This window comes from Marmota flaviventris, chromosome 1 (assembly GCF_047511675.1).
Source record: "Marmota flaviventris isolate mMarFla1 chromosome 1, mMarFla1.hap1, whole genome shotgun sequence".
Lineage (NCBI taxonomy): Eukaryota > Metazoa > Chordata > Mammalia > Rodentia > Sciuridae > Marmota > Marmota flaviventris.
In genome coordinates this window covers 177,079,434-177,102,609 of record NC_092498.1, presented here as the reverse complement: position 1 = coordinate 177,102,609, position 23,176 = coordinate 177,079,434, and the positions used below count along the sequence as shown (strand labels likewise).

At 39.4% G+C, this 23,176-nt stretch overlaps 1 protein-coding gene across 21 annotated transcripts in view; it reads left to right on the top strand.

Moving 5' to 3' along the window:
- The window catches only part of Dnase1l3 (deoxyribonuclease 1L3), a 66,787-nt gene that overhangs the window by 19,616 nt on the left and 23,995 nt on the right, over positions 1–23,176 (top strand). For 3 of the 21 annotated variants that reach the window (XM_071619308.1, XM_071619305.1, XM_071619303.1), the window contains 3 exons: positions 10,080–10,115; positions 10,970–15,064; positions 20,622–20,855. The exons of 1 other annotated variant lie outside the window; for it this stretch is intronic. In XM_071619308.1, coding sequence (XP_071475409.1) covers positions 20,715–20,855 — 141 coding nt within the window. In that variant the 5' untranslated portion in view covers positions 10,080–10,115; positions 10,970–15,064; positions 20,622–20,714. Of the gene's footprint in view, positions 1–10,079; positions 10,116–10,969; positions 15,065–19,476; positions 19,613–20,621; positions 20,856–23,176 lie in introns of those variants that run through there. 17 more of the 21 variants (XM_071619317.1, XM_071619311.1, XM_071619321.1 and 14 more) reach the window with 13 other exon arrangements.

Here is a 23,176-nt window from a genome sequence, read left to right as displayed (position 1 = left end):
AACACTCTTCAAGTTACAACATTAGACCCCCAGGTCTTAGGGTATTCTTCTGTTGCTCTAGCAATTATATATCAAATACTACTAATATTCTCTCTAGATAAATTAAAAACACCAGTAAACCTAAAAAAAAGACCCACCAAAATATAATACAATTCCACACCCAATCCCCCCACTAATAATCAATCCTAATCCATCATAAATTGATGAAGGTTTTGAAGAAAACCCAACAAAACCTAAAACAAAGAGCATACTTAATAAATATGTAATAAATGTCATAATTTCTACATGGAATTTTTTAAAATATTTTTTTTTAGTTGTAGATGGACACAATACCTTTATTTATTTATTTTTATATGGTGCTAAGGGTCGAACCCAGTGTCTCACATGTGCAAGGCAATTGCTCTATCACTGAGACACAACTCCAGCCCCTCTATATGGAATTTAACCATAACTAATGCCATGAAAAATCATCCTAGCCAGATGGAGAAACACAGGTTAATAATCCCAGCAGTTCGGGAGGCTGAGGCAGTAGGATAGCCAGTTCAAAGTCAGCTTCAGTAAAAACAAGGCACTCAGTGAGACCCTGTCTCTAAATAAAATACAAAATAGGGCTGGGGAAGTGGCTCAGTGGTCAAGTGCCCCTGAGTTCAATCCCTGGTACAAAAAAAAAAAAAAAAAAAAAAAAAAAGAAAGCTTAACTGAATAGAGTAATAAAGCATGTACACACAGCCGGTCACCCTCTTCAAGTACTATGAATTATAAACTAAAAATTTTGTTTCACCAATGATATAAGTAGAGATAAATCATAATAAGGTAAACATACTGGAAAGTATGTTTGGAATAATCAAAATGTAGCTTAACGATTCAAAGCATCCGGCTTACACCCAGAAGATTTCACACAACTCTAAACATTTTGAACTAATGCTAGCCCACAAGCCTCAAAACTCTAATATCACAATTTTATTAAATAAAACATTTACCTTTATAAAAGTATAAAATATAGAAATTATCAACTGGAGCTATAGAGATAGTACCATAAGGGAAAGATTACAGAATAATTAAAAGTACAAAAAAGCAAAGACTAAAATTTTTACCTTTTGCATAATGATTTAATCAGAATGAACTTCACAAAAAGAATTTAATCCAAGAACCCAAAACCAGACAAGCTACTTACCAGCAGCTAAAAGAGCTAATATGTCTATGTAGCAAAATAGTGGAACAACTTATAAGCAGAAGTGAAAAGCCAATATAGCCCAGTGATAACTGGTTGTCTAGGTTAGAATCTTAGTTTGATTTCAAATTTACCTAAAGAACCAACAATCTTAATGTAAGTTTAAATGTTATTTGAAAGAGGGACAGCTCTTTAGAAAAAAGGAAATAAGAGTAAATCTTAAATTTCCACAGTTGGCCTAAAAGCAGCCACCAATTAAAAAAGCATTCAAGCTTAACTAAACTCTGACTAAATTTACTATTAGTATTTTAATTGACCTACTAATTCTAAACTGGACTAATCTATAAACTTATAGTGTAAGGGACCGGCGAACGACAGAGGAAGAGACCACCAAGAGACTGCCTCATGCAACAGCAACAGGGGTTTATTGAAGATCCAGTACGCTGGGGCTCCATGCTCACTCAAGAAGGGAGAGCGGCCAAGAGCCCCGAGAACAACTTGAGCAGGGTTTATATACATTTTTTTAGAGAGGGCAGGGACTTTACATACATCATAGTCCCCTTTAACAAATCATCATACACCGCGGGAAAATCAAACAACTCTCAAACATGATTAGTACATTCATTGGTGGGAACAGGTCGGGCAGGGGTGATAGGTCAGTCCTAAGGCGGGGTATACATTTAAATCGATTGGTTTAGGCCCCGGGGTGCGTACCTGAGCTACACGGGTAGGGTTATTAAGCAACTAGGTAGTCAAGGGGGGGATTTCGACACACATCTAATGGGCAGTTCCGGGAATTATCTTAACTGCCACAGGAATTTCAGACCTTGAGTGCAGCTTAGAAACTTTACAATACCTGGTCCTTTACATTTTACATTCAGTTTCTTTTATCCTTTCAATAGAAGCAATAATGTTTTTTTTTTTTTTGAGAGAGAGAGAGGTGAGACAGAGAGAGAGAGAGAGAGAGAGAGAGAGAGAGAGAGAGAGAGCGTGAGCAGAGAGAATTTTTTAATTTTTTTTTTTTTTTTTTAGTTTTTGGCGGACACAACATCTTTGTTTGTATGTGGTGCTGAGGATCGAACCCGGGCCGCACGCATGCCAGGCGAGCGCGTTACCGCTTGAGCCACATCCCCAGCCCCAGCAATAATGTTAATATAAGTAACAATAAATAATTTCTCCCTTGCTGCAGTCTGGCTGGGCACAAAATAACCAAGCCGCCACAAGGCACTTGTAGGTTCAAACAGGAACTCCTTTATTGCCTGAACTCCTGCAAAGGCCACCCACGCGGCCCCTCCAGGAACACCACACACCAACCGGAACTCCCTCCACCGGAACTTCACCAACCAACACGAACTCTCCAGGAATCCCTGCGAGAGCTCAACCGGAACTCAATGGGAACTCCGTGAGAACTCAAAAGTAGCGGCGCCCTAGGCAGCAGGAGCCTCCCTATTCCCGGACAGCAGGGGTCTAATATACAACTGAATACACAGCCTGTTTCAATCCAGCATTATCCAGTCACAGCAATTATACCCAGCTTAACTTAATTATCATCATCTTAATGGCTCGCTGGCGTCACCTCTCAACCATTCCTTCTGGCAAAATGCCAGGGGCCATTCCGACTCAGCTGTGGCTCTCAACATTCCCTGTCAAAGTTTATATCAGAATAATTTATTGATAGTTAATGACCTTATAATATAATATGAATAATTCAACCATTAATAATTATATTGTTAACCCAACACTGTGATGCATACAGATTTAAAAATGCAAAAGGAAGGGGCAGAGGCTGTGGCTCAGTGGCAAAGTGCTTACCTCTCATATGTGAGGCCCTGGGTTCAATTCTCAGCACCACATAAAAATAAATAAAGATATTGTGTCCATGTATAACTAAAAAAATATTTTTAAAAAAATGCAAAAGGAACTTGGCAAACATCAACCTGTTTACCTCACCTGTTTACCAAAAATATCACTTCTAGCATCAACAGTATTAGAAGCACTGCCTTCCAGTGACACATGTTCAACCGCCACAGTATACTGACTATGCAAAGGTAGCAAAATCCTTTGTTCTTCAAATAAGGACTTGTATGAATGGCTTGACAGGGTTTGACTGTCTCTTACTTTTAATAAGTGAAACTGACTTCCATAAGAAGAGACAGGAATAAGTTAATAAGACAAGAAGACTCTACAGAGCTTAAATTTATTAGCCTAAGCATTTTAAATCAATTTCTACAAGAAATAAAATTTCACCAATAAGCTTGCAGTGACCATGGAGTATAAATTAACCTACAAATGATTATAATCCAGACAAAGCTTGTCCAAATTTAAATTCATCAATTGATCCAAATAATTGACCAATGCCACAAATTACATTAGGGATAACAGTGCAATCTATTCAAGAGTTCATAATCATAATAGGGTTTACAACGTCAATGTTGGATCAGGGCATCCAAATGGAATAACCACTATTGATGATTCGTTTACTCAATAATTAAAGTTCTACATGATTTGAGTTAAGACTGGAGAAATCTAGGTCACTTTCAAGATGTTTCTCCCAGTATAAAAGTGCCTTAAAATAACAGATTGAAATAATCTAAATCTAGTATACTATTATATACCCTTCCCTAGAACAGAGTTTGTTAACATGGCAGAGACCCATAATTGTGTAAGTTTAAGACTACAACCAGAGGTTAAATTCCTTATCTTCTTGTTTTTTTTTTTAATTTTTAGTTTTGATGAACATAATACCTTTATTTTGTTTATTTACTTTTTTTTTAATGTGGTGCTAGGGAGTGAACTCAGTGCCTCGTGCATGCTAAGCAAACACTCTACCACTGAGCCACAACCCCAGCCCTCAATCCCTTTTCTTAACATAACATGTTTCTAGTAAATTCACTTCTCTTAATTATCCCAATTTTACTAGCTATAGCATTCTTGACTTTAATTGAGTAAAAAATATTAAGTTATATACAACTCTAAAAAGGCCCAGATGTTGTCAGAACCTATGGTTTACTTCAATCATTTGCTGATGCAATAAAATTATTTATTAAAGAACCACTTAAGCCCTTAACATTCTACATCATACTATTAATTATTGTCCCCTCCCTAGCCCTTACCCTGGCATTTATGATGTGAATTCCCCTACCCATGCCATTCCCCCTTATTATTATAACCATAGGAATATTCTTTTTTTATTTTTTAGTTTTTTCAGTGGATACAACATCTTTATTTTATTTTTATGTGGTGCTGAGGGTCGAACCCAGCGCCCCGCGCATGCCAGGCAAGCGCGCTACCACTTGAGCCACATCCCCAGCCCAGGAATATTCTTTATTCTTGCAACATCAAGTTTAGCTATTTATGCAATCTTATGATCAGGATGAGCATTTAACTCTAAAAATGCCTTAATCGGAGCACTATGAGTTGTGCACAATCTCTTACAAGGTAACTCTAGCCATTATTCTAGTATCTGTTCTACTAATAAATGGGTCACTTATCAACCCTTATCTCAACCCAACAATATATATGACTACTATTAAGCATCATGACCCCTAGCAATAATATGATTTATCTCAACATTAGCAGAAACAAATAGAGCACCCTTTGGGAGATTCAGAACTGGTATCAGTATTCACCACAAAATATGCCGCAGGACCCTCTGTCCTTTCTTCATAGCTGAATATACTAATATTATCATAATAAATGCTTTAACCACAATCCTTTTCATAGGAGCCTTTTTCAATTCATGAATCTTTGAAACTTTTACATTTAGTTTTGTTATAAAAACCTTACTCCTGACTTCAATATTTTTATGAATTCAAGTATCATATCCATGATTCTGATATGATTAACTCATATTCTTATTATAAAAAACTTTTACCCCTAACACTAGTCTTATGCAAATAACATATGTCCCTACCTATTATTATACCATGTGTTCCCCCTCAAACTTAAAGAAATATGTCTGATAAAAGAGTTACTTTGATAGAGTAAATAACAGAAGTTTGAGCCCTCCTATTTCTAGAACCATATATGACCTAACATAAGAACCCAAAATTCTTCGTGCTACCCTATACACCATGTCCTACTAGTAAGGTCAGCTAAATAAGCTATCAAGCCCATATCCTAAAAATGTTGGTTTATATCCTTCCCATATTAATTAATCCCTTAACTTCATCTACCATTTATTTTACTTTATTCTCAGGAACACTCATTCAACTATTTAGTTCCCACTGACTACTCATCTGAGTAGGACTGGAAATAAGCATATTAGCTATTATTCCTATTCTAATTAATAAAGCAAAATTTGCAGCCCACAGATGAACATCAAAATACTTTCTAATTCAAGTCACTGCAACAATAATATTAATAGCCATAATTATTCTTTTCATAAATACAGGACAGTGAACTTTAATATTTCCAACCAAATTTCATACCTAATATTTGTCACAGTCTTATCAATAAAAATAGGATTAGTCCCATTTCATCTATGAGTGCCTGAAGTTACTCAATGAATTCACTAATATCACGTCTAGTCCTATTAACATGACAAAAAATTGCTCCAGTCTCAATCATATTTCAAACTGCGCCATCAATTAACTTTTCCCTAATAATAGCAATAGCAGTCTTATCTATTATATTAGGGGGCTGAGGAGGACTAAACCAAAATTTAGTATATTCATCAATCGCCCATATAGGTTGAATAATATGTTATTATAGTTAATCCCACATTAACTATATTTATCTATATTATTCTTACAATCAATATATTTATGTTATTCAATTATAACAAAAAAACTACCACCCTGTCATTATCTAGTATATAAAATAAGTTCCCTCTACTAATTTTGATAATTCTCATTGTACTCTTATCCCTAGGAGACCTTCCTCCACTAACCAGAGTCACCCCACAATACATATTGAATAGTTAATATCAAACAATGATATTATTATCCATACATCTATACAATTACAGCATTACTAAACATAATTCATTTACTCAACATCACTAACTCTATTCCCAGCTCTAGAGATGAAATCTCTATAGAGATAAAATCAATAAGAATGAATAAGTATGAATATGAAAATGTACAAGAAGGAATATGAATCTGAAGAAGAATATGAACATAAATAATTGCACAAATATGTACAGGTATATGTATATGAATATATGCATGTGTATATATGAATAGGCATATTAATATGAATGTTTATGAATAGCAATATGAATTTAATGTACAGGTACATAAATATGACTATGTACATATGAATGTGTATGCATACATGAATACATATGTACATGTGCACATACATATATCTGTACATGTATACATACAGGTATATGAATGTATGTAGGAATATGAATATATGTATAAATATAAATATTATGGATGTGCACATATTCATGCACACTTTCAATTTCATGTACACACAAAATTCATATGCATATTCATATTTATGTTCATGAATATGAGCATGTACAAATGTGTGAATATGAAATTGTGTATGAATATGTAAACATATATGGATATGGATATGGTATGAATATGTACATTTACACATACATTAATATGAAGGTATACATGTACATAAATCTGAATATGTGAATGGACATGTTCCTGTACAAGCAATTGAATATGTGCCTGAATAAGAAAATGTACATGTACATGAATATGAAAATGTACATGTCTGCATGCATAAATATGAATATGTGCATGGACATGAATGTGTACATGTACACATAAAAATTATGAATTGCTCACAAATATGTATCTGTACATGAAAATGTCTGAGAACAGGGTCCTACTCCCCCAACCAGGACCTACTCCTATTATGGGGCAGAGAGCAGGGATATCAACTCCCCTCATCTAGCAGAAGGCACGGTGATCCATTCCTCATAATGAGTGGAAGGCACAGGGGTATAATTCTTCATATGTATATATTCATATGTATACTCATATATATTATATATAGTTATTCATATTCATATATACTCATATATATTCATATACATAGTCATATATAGATGTCTTCTCCTATTTTGTACTTTGAGGGTTTAACTGGAGTAGGAGGACATCAGATCAAGTGTACAGAGATTACTCTCCTCATTGGGTGGAATATGCATCATTCTACTCCACTCACTAGTGGAGAACATGGATATCTAAACTCCTCATTGGGTGAAGGACACAGGGAGTGACTTTCCATACTGGGACCTACTCCCTTCATGGGGAGGAGGGCATGGATCTCCTCTCCTCAAGTAGTGGAGGGCACATTGACCCATTCTCCATACTGAACAGACAGCACTGGAATCTACTTCCCTGAAGGGGTGGGCACAGGAACACATGCCCTTCATACACACACACACATGCACCCACATGTGCGCACACACACATATATACATATTCCTATATATTCATATCAACACATATATTCATGTTCATATTCATATATGTAAATATCAATATATATTAATATTCACATATTATTTATGTATTCATTTTTGTGTTCATATATATTCATACTCACATTCATATATGTATTCATGTATACTCATATTCATGTATAGATTCATGCTAACATGCTAATTAAGTCATGATGCTTTCTTTTTTTTTTTAAATAATGACATTTTCACTCTTTTTTTTTTTAAAGAGAGAGAGAGAGAGAGAGAGAATTTTTTTTAATGTTTATTTTTTTTTTTTAGTTTTCAGTGGACACAACATCTTTGTTTGTACGTGGTGTTGAGGATCGAACCGGGGCCGCACGCATGCCAGGCGCGCGCTACCGCTTGAGCCACATCCCCAGCCCAGTCATGATGCTTTCTGATGCTCCTAATTCATCTCATGGATAACACATCCTCATTTTTTCCCCATGTCCTCTCTTCTCTGAGCTGCTAAGGTCATGCACAACTAGGGTTATGTATTCATAACAATGGGCCACAGATAGTGGTCCTGGTGCTTAGATTGAGGTTCTGGGGATAAAGAGTTCTAGAGTCCCAACAGGGTCAGGAGCAGGAACAATCAAGATTAGTCATGTATCTAGGTGCTGTGATGCACGCCTGTAATCCCAGTGGCTTGGGGGGCTGAGGCAGGAGGATCTCAAGTTCAAAGCCAGCCTTAGCAAAAAAGAGCAAGGCGCTAAGCAACTTAGTAAGACACTGTCTCTAAATAAAATACAAAATAGGGCTGGGCATGTGGCTCAATGGTCGAGTGCCCCCAAGCTCAATCCCCAGTACCAAAAATAAAATAAAAATTAGTCATGTATTGCCAGAGACCCTAAAGTATCTGGGAACAATCCAAAGAGTCAAAAGTAGGATGGACATTGGGACAGAGTAGAGCAAGATGAGGCAGGCTGAGCTAGAAGGAGAAGATAGTCGTGGAGAATAGATTGGCATGCAAAAATACTTCTGTAAGGATGTCTGCCCTCCAACTATCTGCTCAACTATCTCTCAGACTTGGTGCCACCTTTGTTAGTGGCCTTGTGATTAAGGATTATTGTTTCAAAATATCTTCTGTAATCCAATCCCCTCATTTTACCTTGAAAAACTTCCCCTTGCCTCAGCCTCTTTGAGCATGCCCATGTTTACTATGGCACACATATTCTCAGAGCAGTGTTCTGCCATTTCTAAATAAATGAGATTACTTTTTGGAGAATCTCTCTCCAATTGAGATTTAGATTGACAAGTATGAACTAAGTAGGGGAGTTCCAGAATATAGAGAGAAATCCCCATCTTCTGGGAATCTCGGGAGTGAGACATACATTGTTCTCATTTGGAATGGTAGCCTGGCAGCCCTTGTTACCTGCAGAAGAGAAATGGGTAGGAACCTAACCAGGTGATCAAACATCCTGGCTCTGCCTCTTACTGTGAGAACTGATGCAGGTAATTTACCCTCTCTGAGGCTCATCTGTAAAATGAAGAAGATAGTAGTATTCAGGGTGGTTGAGACTTAAAGCATCCAATCCACGTAAAGAGGATGTTGCATGTGAATCCTAATATAGCTAAGCACCTGCAGCCACTATTATTGCTTTATAATTGTTGTGATCCAACAGAAGCACCTCACACTGTACTGTTCCAAAGAGAAAATATCTCCCAAGTCATGGAATGCAGAGTATCAGTAACTTCAGCTAATATTATTAGCAGAATTCAAGTCATAATCTGCTTCCTGCATATCAGGGTCACCCTGCTACAAAAGACACTCAAGAAATTCTGTGTCAGGTGTGGTGGCACATGCCTATAATCCCAGCTGCTTAGAAGGCTGAGACAGGAGGATAGCAAATTGGAGGCCTGCCTCTGCAAGTTAGTGAGGCTTTGTCTCTATTTTTTTTTTTAATAAATGAAAAGGAATAGGAATGTAGTTTAGTGGCAGAGCACCCCTGGGTTCAATCCCCAGCCCTAAAAAAAAAACAAATAGAAATTTCATGAGAAGACACATCTCCTAGGCAGTTTCTTGCCCCAAATGTATCCTCTGAATCCAATCATGAGGAACCTCAGACAAACTCGGATTGAGGGAGATACAGCTAAATAAATAGCTTGTAAAAATCAAAAATATCAAAGTCATGAAATACCAAAGAGATGACTAAGGAATGGTTCAGATCAAAGTAGAGCCAGAGAAAAGAGGTTAAGTCAATGTTTATCCTGGATTGAGTCCTAGACCAGAAAAAAAAATTATTGTAAAGAACATTATTAAAACCATTGGTAAAACTGGAATAAGACTAGTGGATTAGTTAATAATACCATATCATTGTTAAACCCTATGGTTTGGATCATTGTTCTGTGGTTATATACAAAAAAGTACTTGTTCTTGAGAAATACATCCTGAAGTAAAGGTAAAGAGTTACAATGTCTCTAACTTACTGCTGAGGGGCAAAAGTAATACCTGTACACATAGCAAACTAATGATTTTTTTTTTTTTTGTAGTGATGGGGATCAAACTCAGTGCCTTGCACATACTAGGTAAGTAGCCTACCACCAAGTTATATGCCCACCCTATAGCAAGCTAATGAAGAAGCAAATGTGACAAATGTTCCTTGGAATCTAGGTAGGGGGTATATAAGAGTCCTTTGTACTATTTTTGTGATTTTATGCACATTGTAGGTTATTTCAAAATGAGAAGTAAAAAGTAAAGCGAAGCTAAGAAACTATTAAGCTCTTAGGAGAATAAGGAACTCGCCTGCACTGGGCCCACCAAACAGGTGGATCCCCCGATTAGCAGCCTTGTTGCCTCACTGCACCCTTCTGTGGTCAGCCTGGAAAGGCCTGCTTGATAGTAACAGGCTGCTTTAGGATCGCCACAAAAGTGGTGACATGTCCTGCGAATGTTTACACAGAAGGCAATGAGAAAGGTGCAGCCAGTGAAAAGGGACGAGGTGGGGGTAGGGGTGCTACACTGTCATCGTTAGACCTGCCCCCGCCTTTTAACCTAGCAGTCTCAGGGTCAGAAGTGTTGCAATGCTGAGATGCTGCCTTTAGGGGATGATAAAGGCGAGCCCTGCGCCATGGAGAGGAGCAGTGCTCCCATTGGCCATAAGAGGGCGCGGTCTCCCCATCTCCTACTCTAGCAGCAGCAAGCTTGGACTGGCTGCTTTTCACAGATCTGCAAAATCCCAGAAGCAGGATCAGGGCAAGGTGAATGAGACTCTGTCAAGTGTAAGGGCAGGGTCAAATGGTGTCTTTATTTAAGATGTATATACCCTATTCATCGTGGATTTTTTTCTGCATTGATTTTTATTTCTACAAAATATTACATGAGATTATTGACCTTGATTACTGAGTTGTCACTCCCTTAGGTTTTGTTTCTGTACTGACAGATCTATCCATCTGTTCATTGCAACACCACCAGCTCTGGGCCTGCACTTGGTCAGATGAGGTCTGAAGTTACATGGGCCCTTTTGCACCTGTAAAGAAAAGCCTTGCAAAAGGAGTTAGTCCTAAGAACCCAAATGCCTGCCTCTGATATCACTTCATAGCCATCCAGGATGATTTCCAAGTCTTCATCTACAAAATGGAAATAGCACAATTTATTCTGAAGACAGAATATCAACCTGACTGAGTACCACAAAAGGCCAGACACTGTGCTGAATCTGCCCTTTAATTATCAACTGGCTAAATCTTCACAAGTTCTACCATTTTAAAGGCGAGGAAATGGCCCCAGAGAAGTTTAGTTGTTTTTCCAAGGTCAAACAGCCAGTAAATAGAACCGCACATGCTTTAACCTCCACACCAACATTCTCAACATAGAATGATTCCTGCCCTCCTGGGACAGCATTTATCCACATCTGATGACATTTTTTGGTAGTCTCAACTGAGGGATATACTGGAAACTAGTGGGTAGTTACCAGGAATCCCATTATACATCCTATACTAAGGTCAGCCTCTACAACAAAGAATTATCTAGCCCTGCATTTGTCAGTTTTCCATCACTATAACAAACACCTGAGATAATCAACCTATAAAGAGAAAAGGTTTATTTTGGTTCACAATCTGGGGGTCGGGGTTAGCCCCTGGTCAGTTAGCTGTATTGCCTTTGAGCCTGTGATGAAACAGCATATCATGGTAGGAGTATGTAGTGGAACAAAGCTGCTCATCTCCTCAGTGAGGTGCAAAGAAGAAAGAGGAAGTGATGGATCCTACAGTTCCTTTTGAGGGCACAGCCCCAGTGACTACAGCCTCCCATCAAACCCCACCTCCTAAAGTTTCTACCACCTACTAATAGCTGCAAGCTAAGGATTAAAAGCTTTAAGGACCTTTGAGGACATTCCAGATTCAAGCTGTAGCAGGACCCAAGATGTCAGTAGGGCCGAAGAAGAGAAGTCTGCTCTATGCTCTACTCCTGAATCAGGGAGTTAGGGCCAGAATTGGCACTGAGAGCTCCATAAAAGGAGGCACTATTGTGGCTGTTGTCACTGTTGCCTTTTGTGGTGTGTGTGGCAGGTTCCCTCTCCTTACTCAGGGAAGCTGAGTTCCTCTGGCTCAGCACCTATGTGGTGGTGGAGAACTTGGGCTCATTTTTTTTATCCAGTATGGGGATTGAACCCAGGGGTGTTCCACCACTGAGCTATACCCCAAGTCTTTTTATTTTATTTTTTCTAGAAATAATCTCACTAAATTGCCCAGGCTGTCCTTGAACTTATAATTCTCCTTGCCTCAGTCTCCCTAGTAGCTGAGATTACAGGCATGTACCACCATGCCTAGTATCACCAGCTGGCCAGACTGGCAATATCAGCTGGGTTCAAAGGAGCTGGCTGTATCAACAACTAAAAAAATGGCGAAGAAACCACGCATCACATGAACATAAGTTTCTAAGGCATGATGGCTCAGTGACCCAAAGGTCAGTTCCAATGCTGGCAGGAGCAAGAGAGCAAGCACATCCTAAACCTTCTGTTTATTGAGGAAGAGACATTGGAGAAAGTTCCACCCAAATAAGGCAAAGGATTGGGTTTCAAAGGGTGGAGTCTTGTTTAGTGATGTCTTGTGGTCAGCAGATTGACTGACATCCTGGCAAGTCATGCCCATCTCAGGTGCTGTGTGGGATCACAGGCAGAGCGAGAGGAAAGGCACACATACATCGAACAGCCCAATTAGACAGTGACGTCAGGCCAGTACCCTCATACACTCAAATGTGCATAGCTCACACACACAGCCCATGATGGCTTGCAGACAACCTGGCAAGAATCTGGGTTCTGAAGTCAGAGCATTATATCTTGCGTTCAACAATGATTTAGTGAGCATCTGCTACATTCCCAACCTGTTCTGGTCAGCACAGACACATGGAGGTTTCTCTACTACCACCACCCCCCAGAGCTACCTAGCAGGGAGATAAGACATTAGGCAAGGAAACATATACATACACACACACACACACACACAATGATACATTATGATACATGTCAGGCAGCAGAAGACCTGGGTGCCATAAAATAGAATAAGAGGAGGGAAAACCCTGATGAGCTAAGGGGGCCAGGAAGGCTACTGAGGGAACAACTTAAAGCCAACAAGTGAAAACAGAAGACACGTACAGCACTGCAGGTAGGAGACAGCTAAGCAAAGGCCCTGATGTGGGAACTGAAAGCTGGGCAGTGTGAAGGGAGGCACTGGGAGAGGAAGTGGGGAGGGAGTAGAGCACATGGCCTTGACAATGTGGGTAGGTAGAGGCCCCATCAAGGAGCTCAGTCTTTCTATAATAAGAGCCTCTGAAGAATTTTAACTGGAGCAGAGACACATTCAGGCCTGCCCTTCATAGAATGTCCCTCTTGAGGTCCAGGCATAGTCCCATATAAAAGATGCTGTGTGAGGCTGAAATCCAGAGCCTGTTTCATGAACTGAAAACCATCATACAAAAGTGAAGTTGTCCCAATTACACAACCTTAAATAATGCACCTTCCTCACCCCAATGCCACAAGCTGGTTGTGAAACGTGACCACGGAGCAATCTGCATGCATTATGAGATTATTGCCGGGGCTCATTCATCATTAGACAGAGGGCAGCACCCGTCACTGGAAACACCTGTTTGGATCACATGGCCCATCCCTGCTAGTAGTGAGGACTTTCCTGCCGGCCCCTTGTTTCTTTGCTGGTTTTGAATGATTCAGCCTGTGACACTTTTGCTCCTCCTGGACTCTGTATCTTCCTCAGATTCCAAGGTACCCATCCACCAGGGCCTGGGCAAATGGCTGTGGCTGCTGGTGATGTTTGGGGTCATGTGTCTTAACTCTCAGCCCTCATTTCTGCCCATTCACCTAACATGCATAAGACTTACCAACAAGAACAAGATCTTGAGGCTTTGAGGTCATCTGATTAACCCTGAAGAATCAAACATATTTCCCAAGGTGATGTTGCTCAAAATATTCAAAGCAATCTTGAAGAAAAAAGTACAATAGGACTGGTGATGTGACTCAGGGTAGAGCACTCGCTAGCATGTGTGAGGTCCTGGGTTAAGCTCCACTAGCCCCATGGGGGGAAAAAGGGAAGTAGAAGGACAATAAATTTGGAACATCCTGTCTCAACTCATTTAAGCAACTTTTTTTTAAATTACAGGTCATCTCAGAACATTTGATGCACTAATAGGCATTGTAAGTCTCTTGAAAGGAGCGATACATATTTATCCTTTATTCCATGAGCATCCTGCACACTAGTGTTTGAAAGTACATGCAGCAGGAAATGTCATGCACAGCCACTAAATGACAGAAGTAAGGAGAGCCTAGAATGGTCTGTGAGGGTCAGGCCAGTGTCTAACTTTCCTCCCAGGTTCTCAGCTGTCAGGGAACCCTGAGTCCCAGCACTAGGACCCAACTTCAGAGCAGGAGGAAGGGCTCCTCTCTCCCTGGGTCCCCAGGACTACCCTGTTCAATACTTTCTCTCAGTCTTTCTATAAAAAAGAGCCTCTGAAGAATTTTAACTGGAGCAGAGACACATTTAGGCCTCCACCTTCTCAGTAACTCCTGAGAGCAGGAACTTCCTTTGACTCTGTGGCACCCGGAGACAGAAATGTGTTTTTGCATGGGCATAGTTAGTATGAAAAGCATTTAGCACTTGCTTCTTTCTCTTCAATGACTAAAGTACATGTGTTTGTTAAAAAAAAAAAAAAAAAAGGAAAGAAAGAAAAGAAAAAAAAAAGTCAAACAATATACAAGCTCATATAGTCAAAAGTGGAAGTCCCCCTTTCAGCTCCTTCCCACAGCCTCTCACTCCACAGTGTAGATGGTTCTGAGAAACCTAGCTTGGGATGGGAGAAGGCCGGTGTGAGTTAGAGGGACTGAGTTCAAATCCCAGTTCTGTCTTGCAGAAGCTTTGTATCCTTGGGACTGGATGAGTATCGGGTAACTTGAAACAGAAAGCTCTGGACACAGCACCTGCACTGAGTTGGATTCAGTTAAATTTGACTCAGGATTTTCTCTAGAATCCAGGTACTTTTTTAAAGTTTAATTTTATGCAGTTAGTGTGCCAAGTATAAAATTGTGTCCACCTCTTCAGGCTGTTTATATCAATTTTTTAAGTCCTCAAGGGCATCTTCTATATGCAGAAATCACTAAATGTTGACTTAATTTTTCAAATTAATATTCAAATTATTAGTTAAGAATTCAAAAACTAATTAGTTGACTCTCTTTATCCTACAGGTTAGCTAATTAATTATTCACTTATTTAGTATAGTACTGGGAATGGATGTAAAACCTCAATTGACTAAGCACCCCAGCCCAGGTTAGCTTGTTTTTTGATGCTAGGAACTACTTCTACAATGACTGTTAAAGATTTGGGCAGGAAGAGAGAAAGTGTTGAACAGCAAAAGAAATGAAAAATCCAATCAGGTTGTCTTTGTGGAAAATTCTGTAAGAATAAACTCCAAGCTAGCCTTGGGATTTCCAGACCATTCCCCTGAAGCAAGTGACTGGGGCTGTAGCCATAAACACAGGGCAAAGTGCACTTGCATTGCAAACATAGAACATTCAGCATTCCAGGCACTCACACCCAGGAATTCTAAAAGATATCCCAAGTAAAGTGCGTGGAAGGTGATTATGATTTACTGAGCCCATGGTGAGATGAAATGGAGCTGCAACCTCAGCTTCTGTCAGTACTCTTACCAAATGCCACACTTGTAGGTTTAGCTTACAAAAGTTCTTATTCTTTTTATAAGTCCAACTAAAACTCTGAAATAAAACAGAAATCATCCAATTAAATTTAAGTTATCTAGCTGCGCATGGTGGCACACTCCTGTAATCCCAGAGGCTCTAGAGGTTAAGGCAAGAGGATTGTAAGTTCAAAGCCAGCCTCAGCAAGGCAAGGCACTGAGTATCTCAGTGAGACCCTGCCTCTAAACAAAATAAAAATATAGGGCCAGGGATGTGGATCAGTGATCCAGTGCCCCTGAGTTCAATACCAAGTGCAAAAACAAACAAACAAAAATTAAATTATCTAAAATTCTAATCTATATACCATTTTGTGTTTTTATTTGCTAAATCTGGAAACCCTAAACCCCATAACTTAAACAATTACTTTCAAGCAGTTTTGGACCTATTTACAAACACTCAAAATTTCTTTTACAGATTTAATATGGCCTATCTTTCTTAGTTTTTAAAGTTTTTCAATTGTTTCAGCTAACAAGTGTTTAAAAGTCACCTTTTTTTGGTACTAAATATGTCTAAGTCTGATAAATTAATCTGCAAAGATAGTACTAACCCAAAGTCCTTAAAAATGTTTCAGATCTGTACATAAACTTGGCAAGGTTTCAACTTAAAAAGTCACAAATCTAGCCAGGTGTGAGGTACTATTATCCCACTAGCTTGTGAGGCTGAGACAAAAGAATTGAGAGTTCAAAGCTAGCCTCAGCAAAAAAAATGAGGTGCTAAGCTACTCAGTTAGACCCTGTCTCTACATAAAATACAAAATAAAACTAAGGATGGGGTTCAGTGGTTGAGTACCCCTGAGTTCAATCCCTGGTACCCCCCCCAAAAAAAACAAATAAAAATTAAAAATAAATAAATGTCACAAATCTAATAATTCATCCACCTAATTGCACACTTTATATTGTATTTACAAAATTCTCAATTTAACAGGCCAAAAATTTCTCAGATGTTATATAAGTTCTTAAGATACACATGTACAAATAGGAAAAGAAGAACTCAAACTATCACTATTTGCTGATGGCATAATTCTATATTTATAAGATCCCCCAAATTCCACCAGAATTGTTCTAGAACTAATAAGTGAATTCAGAAAAGTAGCAGGATATAAAATTAACACCCCCATAAATCAAATGCATTCCTATATTTCAGTGGTGAAGCCACTGAAAGAGAAATCAGGAAAACACACCATTCACAATAGTCTCAAATAAAATGTTTGGGAATCAATCTAACAAAAGAAGTGAAAGACCTCTACAAAGAAAACTACAGAACACTAAAGAAAGAAGTTAAAGAAAATCTTAGAAGATGGATAGATTTCCTATGCTCTTGAATAGGCAAAATTAACATTGTCAAAATGGCCATACTACCAAAACTGTTATACAGAGCTAATGCAATTCCTATTAAAATCCCAATGACATTATTCTAGAAATAGAAAAAGAATCATAAAATTCATTTGGAAAAATAAGAGACCCAGAATAGCCAAAGCAATCCTTAGCAAGAAAAATGAAGCAGGAGGCATCACAATACCAGAACTTAAATTATACTACAGAGCCATAGTAACACAAATGGCATGGTATTAGCACCAAAACAGATAAGTAGACCAGGGAACAGAATAGAAGACACAGAAACAAACCCACATAAATACAGTTAGCTCATACTAGACAAAGGCGCCAAAAACATTCATTGGAGAAAAAAATAGCCTCTTCAACAAAAGGTGGTGGCAAAAACGTAAATCCATATGTAGCAAAATGAAATTAAACCCCTCTTGCCCAGCACAAAAATCAACTCAAAGTAGATCAAAGACTTAGGCACTAGAACAGAGACAATGCAATTAACAGAAGGAAAAAGTAGGCTCATGTCAGTTTAGGAACTGACTTTCTTAACAAGACTCCTAAAGTGCAAGAAGAAAAATCAAGAATCAACAAATGGGATGGAATCAAACTAAAAAGCTTCTTTTCGGGACTGGGGTTGTGGCTCAGTGGTAGAGTACTTGCCTTCATGTGTGAGGCATTGGGTTCAATCATCAGCACCACATAAAAATAAATAAAGGAAGGAAGGAAGAAAGGAAGGAAGGAAGAAAGAATGAATATAACCCAAGGTACTGAGGTTATAGCTCAACGGTAGAGAGCTCGCCTAGCAAGTATGAGGCACTGGGTTCGATCCTCAGCACCACATAAAAATAAATAAAATAAATAAAGATATTTTGTCCATCTTTTTAAAAAAAGAAAGAAAGAATATAACCTGATATTTTTTTTAAAAAATCTTCTCAGCAAAGGAAACAATCAATAACATGAAGAGAGAGCCTACAGAATGGGAAAAATTTTTTACCTCATGCACCTCAGATAGACCATCAATCTCCTGGATATATAAAAAACTCAAAAAAACTTAACACCAGAAAAACAAATAACCCAATCAATAAGTGGGCTAAGGAACTGAACAGACACTTCACAGAAGAAGAAAGATAATCAATCAAATACATTAAAAAATGTTCAACATCTCTAGCAATTAGAGAAATGCAAATCAAAACTACAGAGATTCCATCTTACTCCAGTCAGAATGGCAATCATCAATAATACAAGCAACATAAATGTTGGTGACAACGTGGAGAAAAAGGTACACTCAAACACTGCTGGTTGGACTGCAAATTGGTGCAACCACTATGGAAAGCAATATAGAGGTTACTCAGAAAACTTGGAATGAAATCACAATTTGATGCTGTCATCCCACTCCTAGGTTTGTACCCAAAGGACTTAAAATCAGCATCCTATCAATATTTATAGCAGCTCAATCATAGTAGCTAAGCTATGGAACAAACCTAGGTGCCCTTCAAAAGATGAATGGATAAAGAAGCTGTGGTATATATACACAAAGGAATATTATCCATCCTTAAAGAAGAATGAAATTATAACATTTGCCAGTAAATAAATGGAACTGGAGAATATTATGCTAAACGAAATAAACCAATCCCCAAAGAACCAAAGGTCAAATGGATGCTAATTTATAATAAGCAGAGAGAAGAGATTGAGGTATTTTGGACTAGACAGAGGGGAGTGAAGGCAGGGGGGGGCATGGTGGTAGGAATGATAGTAGAACAAATTGGACATTATTACTCTATGTGCATGTATGATTACATGACCCATGTAACTCTACATCATGTACAACCAGATGAATGAGAAGTTATACTCCATTTATGTCTGATGTGTCAAAATGCATTCTACTGTCATGTATAACTAATTAGAACAAAAAAAAATACACATATACAGTTTCCACCTTTTTATGAGGGTGGGCACTAGGGAGCAAACCCAGGAGCATTTTACCACTGAGCTACATCCTCAGCCATTGTATTTCATTTTGAGACAGGGTCTCATTAAGTTATCAAAGCTGGCACCAAACTTGTGATCCTCTTGCCTCAGTGTCCTGAGTTGCTAGGATTACAGGGGTATACCAGATTTCATCTTTAAATGCAAAAGCTTGTATTATGATTGAGTTTCTTAAGCATTTTTACACTTAATTCTATATCTTCTTCTGGCTGGAAGAAATCCATTCATGGAGGGAGATACTTAACCATCCAATTAAATTAACGAGAGCTACTTCTTACCAGAGTCTCAAAAAGGCCTGAGGTTGAAGTTGAAGACAGTGGGGAAATTCATCTTATCCAAGAGCTCAAGAAAACCATTGTCTCCTTCCATGTACAATTTCAGATTCTCTCTTAGATACCCTGGGCATGAGTGGTCTTCTGAATGCTGACTGATGTCATGTTTGCAACCTTCATATGCTTTTCCCTGTGGATATAGTCACAGCCCTGCCAATTCAGAGGGATGGTCTGGAGAGCCCAAGGTTAGCTTTGAGTTATTCTCTTTTTCTTGCAGAATTGTCCTTGCCAAACTTCACAAATATAACCTGAGTAGATTTATATTTCCTTTGCTTTTCAGATCTTTGTATCTTCCTGACCAAACTCTAAGAAAGTTTGGGCTTTTTTTTTTTTTTGGTACTGGGGATTGAATTCAGGGAGCACTCAATCACTGAGCCACATTACCAGCCCCATTTTGTATTTTATTTAGAGACAAGGTCTCACCGAGTTGTTTAGTGCTTTGCCATTGCTGAGGCTGGCTTTGAACTCGCAATCCTTCTGCCTCAGCCTCCCGAGCCACTGGGATTACAGGTGTACACTACTACGCCCAGATGAAAGTCTATAATTCTTGCAGAACTTTTCTTTCTTGGGGTCAAAGAACATCCCACAAACATTAAAGTAATATCAGGCTTAAACAGGCTATTTGTCCTTGAAGTCCAAGGATATTTAACTGGCCCATACTAGCAGATCAGCATTGCCATCCCTGGCAACACACTGTGTACATAGTAAAATTGCCTTAAAAATTATGTCATTCAAACAATTTGAGTTTAATTTATGCCCATCAGGGTATTTAGAGAATAACTGCCTGGGTGTATCTAGGGACAGCTGGCCACCAAATCCCAATGATTTATATAAAACTCAGCAGGATTTCCCACTGCCCACTGCCTCATTGTCCCCCAGAAGGCTCCTCTGCCCCAGGTGTCTCTGAGTAGATTGCTTCCAAGTTGATGAACTGTCAGGGAAAGGTCCATAGCATGCAACCACAGCAGAGAAAACCAGTGGTCAGAGCTGGCTCCTGGTCTAGATAGGAGTGACTTTGTAGAGGATGGTGCCTAAAATAGGCATGCCAGTTTTCTCACCAAAGTGACAATAACAGGGGCTCCTAAAAAGCTAGCCCAGTATCTTCATTTCCTTGGGGATTGAAACACATGATCTTCAGTTCCTCAGAGAAGTGAAAGTAGCAAAGAGGAATCCAGTCATTCCTGTTATCCACAGGCTTTATAAGTCAAGTGTGCCGGGAGGTGGCGGAAGCCTGCACTCCCAGCACTGTTGTCTTCTCACCCAGCCTGAAGCCTGAGTAGTGCCAGGATGTCCCTGAGTCTGTCCACCCTGCTGCTTCTCGTCCTCACCCTCGACAGTTCCCTGGCCCTGAGGCTCTGCTCCTTCAACGTGAGATCCTTTGGGCAAAGCAAGAAGGAAAACCAAAATGCCATGGATGTCATTGTGAAGGTGAGCCCCTATTTCCATCAGTGGGATCCTGGACATGCCTCATGCCCTCTCCTCTGTCTTCAGACTTTAGGAGACTCTGAAGGAATTTAAACTTTGCCTTCAGGGAGAAGGTAGCAGGTGGCTTGGAATTGGTATTGATAAGAACAGCAGTAGTCACAATAACCACTTCACCTCTTAGTACCTCCTGTCATCATCTTAAAATCTTAAAACAAGGCTGATAACAGTGCCTCCCATAGGAGCACTCCACTGCCTGCCCCCCTAAACAGGTAAAGATAAAGCCTATTAATACAGGTATCTGGCTCGTAGTAAATTCCAGAAAAGGATTGACTGGCTAAGATGATTTTAGGACCAGTTATTGAATGATTGTGTCAGGCACTGTAAATACATGATTTTTATTTCATCATCTCATGAGCAAGGATTATTATTCCCCATGCAGAGATGATGAACAAAGAAAGGTGAAGCAGCACAAACAGCTGGTGAGTAGGAGAGGGAGCTGGGATGCCAGCCCAGCCTGGACTTCCAGACCATCCATGAAGTATACTTTCTGATTTCCTCCCAACTCTCAATTCTGTTCTTTCTCTGCACTTAGATAATGAATGCTGTCCTTGGTAACATGGCCAGTATTTGCAGATGCCATAAATCACAGTTCTCTAGAGTCAATTTATTCTTTGTTGGACAGGTTAATTTTGTTGTTTTTATGCTGGGACTAAAATGTTTCCCAGGACTCTGGTGTGGTGGTTATTGCTTTAAAAAACCTAGAGGTGGGCTGAGGCTGTGGCTCAGTGGCAGAGCATTCGCTGCGCACATGTGAGGCACTCAGTTCGATCCTCAGCACCACATAAAGATAAATAAACAAAATAAAGATATTGTGTCCATGTATAACTAAATATATATATATGTATATATTTAAAATGTAAATATATATATATATATATATATATATATATATATATATATATATATATATATATATATATTTTTTTTTTTTTTAAACCCAGAGGCCCCATGGTGTGGTGGGAGTGCAAAGAGCCCTAGGTTCAGATCCCACCTGTCAGGTGCAAGAGCTCTGGAGTCCCTTCACCTCCCTCAGCTTCCAGGCCTTTCCCATAAAATGAGGCTGCACCACCTACAGCACCAGCACCAGCTGGTTGAGAATTCAGGGGGGTGAGACCCCCAGCATAGCCTGCCACAGGCAAGTGTTTGTGTTGTCAGGAGAGATAGTGTTGACATACTCTGTTCTTCCTTTGATGGTCCTCAACCCTGGTCAGCCCTGTCCCTTGAATGGTACCCAGGGACCTCTAGACCTTGTTTAAACAGGACAGTTGTGCCAAGCCTGTGGGAGCCAGGACATGTGGCTCAACGGGGAACTCTATTTCCTCACTTCTTCACACATGGCCTCATGGAGCCTGGGAACCAAGTTCACTTATTCTACCCTGAAAATGTCACCACAATCTTACAGGCTTTTTTTTGCTGTGGTGATTCTACTCCTACACAAAGCATCTCCCTTGGGCTATTGTATCCTACCAAGTGTGTATAAAGTCTTTATCAAGGCTGCCTTACCCTCCTAAATACTGCAAAACCATCCTGTAAACAGAGGCCATTCTAAAGCACTGTTAGAGCCACTTAAAAGAGCACTCAAAATTAAAACCAAATGCCAGGGATTCAAAATAGTATTGCCTTCAGGATCTGTCAACTGGGCACCTATTACAGGCCAGGAGTTATATTCTTATTTAATATTATGACATAGGTGGCATTTCCCCCACTTTAACTGAAAAAACTGAAGCTCAGAGTGATGAAGTGACTCTCTAGGTTTCCATAGCCAGTGGGGAAGAGTCTGCGCCAGATGCAGTCACATAACTCACCCATGTAAGCTGGGATGCCTCTTCTACTCCTCGTATGGACTTGTCACTTTGGAGGTAACTCACCATAACCGCATTGTCATTCTCACCTTTACTGGGAGGTTGAAGAATGAGGTAGGCCGTCTTCTCCATCTGGGTTTGCCCTCCCCTACCATGGGCAGTTTTCCAGATGCTACACCCTGCCCAGGAAAACCTGCTTCTGCTTGTGTTCTTCAGTTTGTGCCCTTACAGTGCACAGCTTGTTCATCCAACAAATATTCATTGAAGGCAGATGATGTGGCAGACACTCCAAGGCACTGGAGGTGGGACAGTGGACATGGAAGGCACTCTCTTCCTCTTCCCAGAGCTTACTGCACATGATAATTATGGTTTCTGAGTGCTTCTGATGTTCTGGGCCCTTAATAGGTAGTATCCAATTTCAGCCTCCCAACTACTCTAGTTGTTAGGCCCATTTTATAGATA